Source organism: Loxodonta africana, chromosome 1, assembly GCF_030014295.1.
Source record: "Loxodonta africana isolate mLoxAfr1 chromosome 1, mLoxAfr1.hap2, whole genome shotgun sequence".
In the NCBI taxonomy this organism is placed as follows: Eukaryota; Metazoa; Chordata; class Mammalia; order Proboscidea; family Elephantidae; genus Loxodonta; species Loxodonta africana.
In genome coordinates this window covers 97,077,496-97,088,375 of record NC_087342.1, presented here as the reverse complement: position 1 = coordinate 97,088,375, position 10,880 = coordinate 97,077,496, and the positions used below count along the sequence as shown (strand labels likewise).

The 10,880-nt window shown below is 43.6% G+C and overlaps 1 protein-coding gene across 1 annotated transcript in view; it reads right to left on the bottom strand.

Annotated features, from left to right (window-relative positions):
• Positions 1-2,431: 2,431 nt before the first annotated feature.
• Positions 2,432-10,880, bottom strand: part of LOC100667002 (mamu class II histocompatibility antigen, DR alpha chain-like) — a 141,802-nt gene continuing 133,353 nt past the window's right edge. The window contains exons 2-4 of the mRNA XM_064285152.1: positions 3,831-4,076; positions 3,008-3,306; positions 2,432-2,726 (exon numbers count right to left, since the gene is read on the bottom strand). Coding sequence (XP_064141222.1) covers positions 2,607-2,726; positions 3,008-3,306; positions 3,831-4,076 — 665 coding nt within the window. The 3' untranslated portion in view covers positions 2,432-2,606. The remainder of the gene's footprint in view (positions 2,727-3,007; positions 3,307-3,830; positions 4,077-10,880) is intronic.

Here is a 10,880-nt window from a genome sequence, read left to right as displayed (position 1 = left end):
TGGGGCCTGGCTTCTAGATCAGAGGGTATTCAGAGTTTGGTGAGATTCGCTCTGTGACCTTGAGGAAGTCACCCTCTGGCTCCGGGAGCACATCCATGTTTTCAAAACAGGGGCTCTTGTTAACCACATACACTCCCAGGTCTCTTTTCCTGGGAGATTCTAATTTTGTGCCTGACCTGGGGACTGGGAATTTGGAATTCTCCTTAAAAGAGCCTCAGGTGATTTGTAGAGTCAGACAGGTTTAGGAACCACAGGACTGGATTTCCACAGGGTCTTGTAGCTCTGATCTTCTTGTTACCTCAGGAGTTAAGAGCCTAATCTGGAGCCAAACTGAAAAGAAACCAAACTCCATTGGTGCGTATTCTGACTCGAAGAGATTGTGTAAGACAGAGTAGAAGTGCTTCATAGGGTTCCCAAGGGTGTAAATCTTCACGGAAGCTGACTGCCACGTCTTTCTCCCCTGTAGCACTGAGAGGGTGGTGGGTTCCAGTAGAAGACCTTTTGGTTAGCAGCTGAGCGCTTTAACCACTGCCCACTTGGGCTCTGGAGTCAGACTGGGTTCAAATCCTAGTGCTGCCAGTTACTAGCTGCACCACCTCCATTTCTTCACCTTCTGAAGAGACTAATGGCACCTAGAAACGAAATGAAATATGTAAGGAACTTAGCATATACCGAGTACTGGGGGGAAAAAAGGTTCTTGTTAAATCTTTGTATTATTCCCAAGTAACTTGTATTCCCCTTAGGCCTGGCCCGTGTCCTCTTCGGGTGAGTGGGTTTCTCACCATCTTGTGGTGGGTGTATGTCATTGTGCTCCTGCAATCACAGAGCCACTTACCCCTGCCCCAATAGCCTGCCCATCACAAGCCCCCTTCAGAAATGTCAAGTCCCTTGAAAAAAGTTCAAGGCAGAAGGGGCTGGGTTGGGGCACCAGGCAGCCTTGCCCATACAGGACTCCCTAAACCAAACCCATTGCTGTCGACCTGATTCTGACTCATACTGACCCTACAGGAGAGCATAGAACTACCCCATAGGGTTTCCAAGGCTGAAATCTTTATGGAAGCAGAGTGCCATGTATTTCTCCCATGGAGTGGCTGGTGGGTTTGATACGCTGACCATTGGGTTAGTTGATGAGCGCTATAACCAGTGTACCACCAGGGCTCCTACAGGACTCCCAGCAGCCCGAGAGTCCTTTCCAGAGATGGTGAGTTGTCAGGGCCTCTCTGCCTCTGAGGTGGCCCTGCTCAGACCTGAGCCTGTGGTTAGGGCTTAGATGGCCCCACCTCCTCTTTCGTAGTAAGGATGTGTGCCAGCTTTGTGCTCAGACTCTACCATAGCAACTGGTTTGCCTATAGATACTCAGAAGTATACCAAGCCCTAACAAAAGTGGATATTTATGACTAATTCCAAAGCTTATAATATATATTCAACATTCTGACATTTCAGGATGGAAGAATTACATATATTCCAGCCTCTGGGAAGAACTGGATCAGACACTGAAAACTCCACCTAATACCCACCCAATAGTTTATAATATTCAGAAAAAAATCAGTTTGGAGAAACATCAAGCAGTAAGTTTACAAGAGGTGACCTTGTGAAATGTTCAGAAGATTCCATGGCAGAGAAAGGATCCTATGGGGTCTATTCCAGGTACATTGCATGGTGCAAAATGATGGTAGGAAATGGAGGGAAAATAGATACAAGAAGGAGTAATAGAGAGATAAGTCCAATAGATGTTAGAGCATGGGGATATCAGGGGAAGGCATCATTGCTCTTGGGGTGGATGTTTGGGCTGGAAAGCGCTGAAGAATGCTTGTCTTCACAGAGGTGAAAAATTGGAGTCCTGCTGACATTGTAAAGCTATTAAAGCAGAAATTTCTTCACTGATCTTCTCTAAGAAAGCGCATAACCTGTAGTAGGATGCACAGAGTTACTAAAAAGTTTAACGTGACCCTTTTGAGCTCTCTTCTTCAGATTCCTTCCTCTCCTCCCTTAATTTTTTTGACTTTGGAAAAGTCTCTTAAGCTCATCAGACCACTAGTAAATATAAGTCCTCTGACATGAACTGCTGTACCATACTGTCCAGGTGAGCATGAATGAACAGGCCATGTGCGACCTTCTTTTAGAACATCCAACACCACTCCTATCACGGCAGAAGCTAACACAGGCATTGGATTCCATGAGGTTTCTATTTCATGATGTGAATCTATGCTAACACCAAAGAACCAATCTCAGGAAATGCTGCCAAACTGACAGCACCCTTTAGGAAACAAGCCAGGAAGTGCCCAAATCTTGCTGCTGACTTTCCTAGATCACTGACTTGGTATTCTAATGTGAAGCAATGCTATTCGGCACTGGAGAGAATTTCCAGTGCCTAATTTGTAGAAAGGGATGAGGGACCCTGGAGTTTTGGGATGTCAGATGGTACCCATGTCTGACTCTGTCCTAGGAAAACAAATCGAGAACCACATTCCCTTAAAGGCACGACATATCCTATTGCCCACTCTGCTTAACACACTCAGAAAACTCCATATGTGTCTTCCTCTGACCACATCAAAGCCACCTCCAGTTGCCTCACAGAAGCCCAAAGCACTCAAAGGCATTGCTTTTCACACACCCTTGATGATGAAGATGGTAGCAACGATGATGCCCACCACACCCACAACCAGGCCCAGGATGCATACACCAGATTCGCTGTTGTCTCTGGGAGGGATTTGGCATTTCAAAATCTCGGGAACAAATAAAAGAGAATAGAGGGTAGTGAATGATGGTAGGGAGAAGCACTTAGTAGAAAATGTAAGTTACTTAGTCAAGAGAATAGTTATTAATAGATTAAAGAAGAAAATAGAATGACAGATTCAAGGAATTGCAGACTGGATGGGGGGAGCTGATTAATGGCAGAAGACAAGGTATATGGCTTTTACCAAATGGTACAAAGCAGTTATGGCATTCTGGGTTCCAAGGGACCCGACACATGCATCATCTGAGGAAATCGTGAAACAAAGGAGACTGAGGGATGGTTCATACCCCAGTGCTTGAGGAGCAGCTTGTCGAGTCCCCAGTGATCCACCTGGCAGTCACAGAAGTCCTCTGTTGAGGGTAGGAAGGGGAGATAGTAGAACTTGCAGAAAAAGTGGTCTTCCCTGGGCAGGAAGACTGTCTCTGAAACTCCTGTGATAACAGGTTTTCCATTTTTAAGCCTTGTGACTTTGAGCATTGGTGGAGAGAATGTGTCGACAAAAGAGATGAGGATGTAGGGCTGTAGAAATTCTGCAGGGCTGTTCAAAAGCAGTGTCTCTTCCGGAGATTCTGGAGGAGTGGGCACATGACAGAAATTAGGCATCTATGCTGAGACTTGTCCCTTCCCCTCCCTCAATAAAATATGGTCCAAAGTATGTTAAAAGAACAGTTGAAATTGTGTCATGGGGACCCTATGCCATGGTTTCAGATAACAATCTCTGACACTGTCACCCTGGAACTTGAACCAAAGTTGAGGTGTAAGATATCCAAGGACCTTCTTCCTGGCTCCCTCCACAGCCCATGGATTCAGGGTTGTGACTTTTGTGAGTCACGGTGCATGGCATAGACAAGATATGAGCACATAAAGGAAGAAACAAATCCAATGGGCTTGTGGCATGGTAATGTTGAGCTTGCTTATGACAAGTTCCTTGTTGTTGTTAGTTGCCATTAAGTCAATTCCAACTCATGGCAACCCCATGTGACCCCATGTAACTCCATGGGAAAAGTCAGTCACAATAATATGACACAAAGAGCTGAAGCATTTATTTTAAAGCTGCAGATCCGAAATCTAGGAAAGTAGAACAGAGAGGGACCATTGATGTTCAGTGTACAGCTGAAGCGTTTCATCATGACGTCCAGATTGGCTTTGTCCGCAGCTATATTGGCCAATGCACTCTGAGCCTCAAAGCTGGCAAAACATTCAAATCCTTTAAGCCACCAGGCTGTCTCCTTCTTTTCCATATTCACATGGAAAATCTCATCACCATCAAAGTCAAGCATAAACTCACCTGACTGATTGGGGCTCAGATAGAGCTCAGCGTGGGTGGTCACATGCTCCTCTGAAGAGACAAGAAAGGGAGTTAGGGTGAGAATGAGGAGAGACAGGTGAAGAGGAACCCAGGGCATAAGACACATACATGTGTGGAGGAGGTGATGGAGAGGTTTAGGGCCCAGTGGAACGGAGCAGTGAGCGACACTAGGAGTGAGCTTGGAAAGCTGAGGCCTGAGTGAAGGATATGCTTGTTGAACAGTGCTGGAGAAGACATTGAAGGGGGCAGAATCAGAAAAGGTGGATTGAAGGTGATGAAGGCTAAAAAGCCCAGAGACTTGTGAAGTTGTTCTTTGGCTCCATGTTACTACTTCAGAAATAAAGCCCTGTTAAGAAATGCAGCATGGGTCTCCAAAAGAGAAATGTTCTTTCACTCTTTTTACCCAGGCTTTAAAAACACGAATAGATCAAGTTGTTGGGCATGTGTTTCTCAGGACACTGTGCTCTAGGAAGAGGGAAACACTGTTTCTTCTAGGAAGAGGGAAACACTGTTTAGGAAGAGGGAAACACTGTTTACTCTAGGAAGAGGGAAACACTGTACTCCAAGAAGAGGGAAACATTGTTTACTCTAGGAAGAGAGAAACAAGGTTTACTTAAGGAAGAGGGAAACACGGTTCACTCTAGGAAGAGGGAAACATTGTTCACTCTAGGAAGAGGGAAACATTGTTCACTCTAGGAAGAGGGAAACATTGTTCACTCTAGGAAGAGGGAAACACTGTTTACTCTATTGTTGTTGTTAGGTGCTGTCGAGTCGGTTCCGAGTAACAGCGACCCTATGCATAACAGAACCAAACACTGCCCGGTCCTGCGCCATCCTTATAATCGTTGTTATGCTTGAGCTCATTGTTGCACCCATTGTGTCAATCCACCTTGTTGAGTGTCTTCCTCTTTTCCGTTGACCTGTACTCTGTCAAGCATGATGTCCTTCTCCAGGGACTGATCCCTCCTGACAACATGTCCAAAGTATGTAAGATGCAGTCTCGCCATCCTTGCCTCTAAGGAGCATTCTGGCTGCACTTCTTCCAAGACAGATTTGTTCGTTCTTTTGGCAGTCCACGGTATATTCAATATTCTTTGCCAACATCACAATTCAAAGGCTTCAACTCTTCTTCGGTCTTCCTTATTCATTGTCCAGCTTTCACATGATGTGATTGAAAATACCATGGTTTGATCAGGTGCACCTTAGTCTTCGGGGTGACATCTTTGATCTTCAGCACTTTAAAGAGGTCCATTGCAGCAGATTTGCCCGATGCAATGTGTCTTTTGATTTCTTGACTGCTGCTTCCATGGCTGTTGCTTGTGGATCCAAGTAAAATGAAATCCTTGACAACTTCAATCTTTCCTCCATTTATCATGATGTTGCTCATTGGTCCAGTTGTGAGGATTTTTGTTTTCTTTATGTTGAGGTATAATCCATACTGAAGGCTGTGGTCTTTGATCTTCATTAGTAAGTGCTCCAAGTCCTCTTCACTTTCAGCAAGCAACGTTGTGTCATCTGCACAACGCAGGTTGTTAATGAGTCTTCCTCCAATCCTGATGCCCCGTTCTTCTTCATATAGTCCAGCATCTTGTATTATTTGTTCAGCATACAGATTAAATAGGTATGATGAAAAAATACAACCCTGACCTTAGTGATGTAGGTGGAGTAAAGCTCTCAGGACCTTCATTTGCTGATGTGGCACGACTCAAAATGAGAAGAAACAGCTGCAAACGTCCATTAATAATCGGAACCTGGAATGTAAGAAGTATGAATCTAGGAAAATTGGAAATCATCAAAAATGAAATGTAACACATAAACATAGACATCCTAGGCATTAGTGAGCTGAGATGGACTGGTACTGGCCATTTTGAATTGGACAATCATATAGTCTACTATGCTGGGAATGACAACTCAAAGAGGAATGGTGTTGCATTCATCATCAAAAAGAACATTTCAAGATCTATCCTGAAGTACAATGCTGTCAGTGATAGGATAATATCCATATGCCTACAAGGAAGACCAGTTAATACGACTATTATTCAAATTTACACACCAACCACTTGGGCCAAAGATGAAGAAATAGAAGTTTTTTGTCAGCTGCTGCAGTCTGAAATTGACTGAACATGCAATCAAGATGCATTAGTAATTACTGGCGATTGGAATGAAAAAGTTGGAAGCAAAGAAGAAGGATCAGTAGTTTGAAAATATGGCCTTGGTGACAGAAACAATGCTGGAGATCGAATGACAGAATTTTGCAAGACCAATGACTTCTTCATTGCAAATACCTTCTTTCACCAACATAAAAGGTGACTATACACATTTTTTTTTTTTTTTTTTTTATACACATGGACCTTGCCAGATGGAACACACAGAAATCAAATTGACTACATCTGTGGAAAGAAACCATGGAAAAGCTCAATATCATCAGTCAGAACAAGGTCAGGGGCCGACTCTGGAACAGACCATCAATTCCTCATATGCAAGTTCAAGCTGAAACTGAAGAAAATCAGAGCAAGTCCATGAGAGCCAAAAATATGACCTTGAATATATCCCACCTGAATTTAGAGACCATCTCAAGAATAGATTTGATGCTTTGAACCCTATTGACCAAAGACCAGATGAGTTGTGGAATGACATCAAGGACATCATCCCTGAAGAAAGCAAGAGGTCACTGAAAAGACAGGAAAGAAAGACTACTCTAGGAAGAGGGAAACGAGGTTTACTCCAGGAAGAGGGAAACAAGGTTTACTCTAGTTAGAGGGGCACACTGTTCACTCTAAGATGAGGGACACACTGTTTACTCTAGGAAGAGGGACACACTGTTTACTCTAGGAAGAGGGACACACTGTTTCCTCTAGGAAGAGGGAAACACTGTTCACTCTAGGAACAGGGAAACACTGTTCACTCTAGGAACAGGGAAACACTGTTTACTTTAAGAAGAAGGAAACAGTATTTACTCTAGGAAGAGGGAAACACTGTATACTCTTGGAAGAGGGAAATACTGTTTACTCCAAGAAGAGGGAAATGCTGTTTATCTAGGAAGAGGGAAACATTGTTTTTCTAGGAAGAGGGAAACACTGTTAGGAAGAGGGAAACACTGCCTACTCTAGGAAAAGGGAAACAGTGTTTACTCTAGGAAGAGGGAAACAGTGTTTACTGTAGGAAGAGGGAAACATTGCTTAACAGGTTGAGCTCTGAATTCTGGGATCAAGTCATATCTTGAACTGTTATTCGGCTACCTACTTGCTGAGCAGTCTCGAGCAAAATATTCTACCTATTCATGTACAGTTTTCTAATAATACTTCCGTTGTGGTTTTGCTTCTTCCATAGGTTTGTTTTGAACGTTAAATGAGACAGGGTAAGTAAATTACTAGTATACATCAGGTCTACAGCAAGCACTGTTCATTATTTAGGGTCAGAGTCTGCTTCGTACCTAAGAAAAATACAGCTGGAGCCTGGAATACCCAGAAAGCTGAGATTGAGACCTTTTGGTGGTGGATCACACATTTACCTAGTCTACATCACACCATAGACTTCTCTCTGAGAAGCATTATGTTTGCATTGACCTTAGTAATGTACTTTTGTATGTTAACGCTCCTTAGATTGGAAATATCATTATAGGACCCACTGTATTCTAAATAATTGATACTGAGAATAATCAACACCAAGGGACTAATCTACCTGAAAATGGAAACCTGTAATTGGAGAGTATGCATGCTCTATGGTTTGTGTATGTGGGATGGGGATTGTTTCTTTACTCAGCCTTCAGAGACACGTGAGGTTTTTTAAAGTTTGGCTGTATATTAAAAAACCTAGGGATTAATTTAACATTTGTAACTCTAAACACACACACACACACACAAATATTCTAGCTTCCCTTTCCAACCTAAGAGCCTCTATCTTTTCAGGTGAGCATCACCATACGCAGCCTTTCCTGGGCAATGGAAACTACAATTGCAACCATGGGTGTAAAGGCTGGGACACTACTTGTTCATTTCCAGTATTCAGGTGACCTTCTGTGGGAGTCACTCTGAATGAAGAATACTTCTTCAAAACACATCTTCGCAATAGCGCAAAAGTTTGTTGTGCAGATGGCAGAAAAAAATACCAGATTCCTCAAATTTTTAGTACTTTTTCTACTTTCTTGTAAATATTACTATATAACCGTGACTTCAGATCACTGTAAGAGCACCACAGGGTGGATTATCACTTTTACAAAACAAAACAAAGTTGAGGTCTAGTCAATTCCGACTCATAGTGAACGTATAGGACCGGTAGAACTGCCCCAGAGGATTTCCAGGAGCACCTGGTAGATTCGAGTTGCTGGCCTTTTGGTCTTAGCCACTGCACCACCAGAGCTTCAACATCACTGTTGTAAGAAGGAGTAATTAGGTGCAATTGACATCAACATTCCTTTGCTCCCAGTCTCTCTTGGCTTCATTGTTGCTCTTTGTTGACCTTCCTTTCTAGTGATCTTCAATACAATGTGTGAGCTCACAATATGTTGACAGAATTCACATGCCAGAAGAAATTACCATTAAGTGAATTTCAACTCATGGAAACCCTGTGTGTCAGAATAGAACCTTACCCCATAGGGTTTTCAATTGTTGTAACCTTTGGAAGTAGATTGCCAGGCCTTTCTCCCAAGGTGCCTCCAGGCACCTATTGGCAGAGCTAAAAGACCTTTGTAACACTTGCCTGAGAAGGGCAGAGGTTGAGCCAGCCCAAGAGGTCTAAAATGTAGAGGCTGAAGGCCAGAGAGAAGCCCGTCTGTGGCACAGCTGGAAAGAGGCCGTGCTGATCAAAGAACAGTATCTTGAGTGTTCCTGAACCAGGACTGTAACCTCTTACTTCCCTAATAATCCACTTAACTGTAAGTACAGTTTGTGAGTTCTATGTGGCCATTGCAGGAGCTATTGAACCCAGCACAGAAGTAGAGAGAGCCGTGGGAGGGAAGGTTGGTGTCAGAAGTGTGTATTGTTTAGAAGGAGGGAGTGTGTGGCTGCCAACTCATAGGAATCAGCCCCGGGCTGTTGGTGCTGATAATGATTCTCCTCCCCCCTGTGAAGTTAGAGGAGGTCGGACCCCCCATGCCCTCATTTTTACACATATGGTCCAGCAATCCCACTTGTGGGCATATGTCCCAAAGAATTAACAGCAGGAATGCAAGCAGATATTTGTAAAACCATGTTCATTGCAGCAGTAGTCACAATAGACACAAGGTGGAAATGGTCTAAATATCCACCAACAGATGAGTGGATGAGGAAAATGTGGCACACACACACAAGGGAATAGTACTCCGGCATAAAGAGAAATAAAGTTGATATTTGGCATCACATGCATGAACCTTGAAAAGATTATGCTGAGTGAGATAAGTCAGTCACAAAAGGACAGATATTATATGGTCCCACTTATGGAAAATATCTAGAATAGGCTAATGTATCCAAAAAAAGAAAAGAAAACAACCAAACCCAGTGCCGTCGAGTTGATTCCAACTCATAGCGACCCTATAGGACAGGTTAGAACTGCTCCCTAGAGTTTCCAAGGAGCGCCTGGTGGATTCCAACTGCGGACCCTTTGATTAGCAGCCGTAGCACTTCACCACTGTGCCACCAGAGTTTCCATGACTAATGTATATTTATAAAAAAAAAAAAAGTGTATAGAGAACAAAATTTATTAGTGGCTACCAGGGGCAGGAGGGAGGGAGGGGCAAAGGAAGACACAACACTTTGGGGACACTGAGCTTTTGTTAAGAGTGATGGAAAATTTTGGGAATGATGATGGTTGACCAACATGGTGAACATATTTAATGTCACTAGACTGCATCTGAGAAGACTGGTGAAATGGAAAATGGTTTGTTACCTTCTATTTTCCACAATCATAAATGAATGAACGACAATTAAAATCCAATTGTCTAGTAAACCCCCAAAATCCAGAGAATGTCCCTTTCCCTTACCCTAATAAATGGCCGCAGGGTCCTTTAAGGCAAGCGTGGCAAAAGGTTTATAGGACATGTTTGTGGAATTGTACAAGGTCCTGCCTCAAGGGAAACCTGGACCTCGATTCAATCAAATGGGCTCTAGGTCTATGAACAAAATTAGGCCCAGAAACTGGGTAGGAGGCTGCAACTCTTATTGTGGCAACTAACTCAGAGGTCTGGCTACCAGACTTGAAGCTTTTCTCTTCTATAGATCAAGTAATATTGTAGTAGGTTGGCCATCTATTTTATTCCTAGGATCACTATGGTCCATTAGCCACCATCGAAATCCCTGTAGGTTAAAACATTTCATAGGCTTTTTCTGATTACCATTTCCCAAAGCCCATTATGTCTCTGGGGGTGAATGCTGACACTTGGCCTCTGCTTCTCCAGCATTCCAAGGAGCCCTGATGGCACCATGGTTAAGAGCTCAGCTGCTAACTGGAAAGTTGGCGTTTGGAACCCACCCAGGTGCTTTGTGGGAGAAAGACTTGGTGATCTGCTTCCATGAAGATTCCAGCCAAGAAAACACTATGGGGCAGTTCTACTCTGTCACACATAATCACGATGAATAGGAATCAACTTGATGGCACCCAACAACGCCTCCAGGATTCCAGCATTTCTACAGATGTATGGGGCCCACCTCACTGGTGGCTCTCCCACCATTACCCCTGGCCAATGGAAACAGCCAGCACAGAGCTTTTCAAGGACACTGGTACTCTCCTTCCTAAGGTATTTCCAATGCCATAGGATTGGCTGTGTCCTCAGGGACTTCTCAGGGGATGTAATGTGGAGGGGACGTGCAGGTCGCATTTAATATACTCACTTCAATGTTTCTATCTTCCTACATGTTTGGA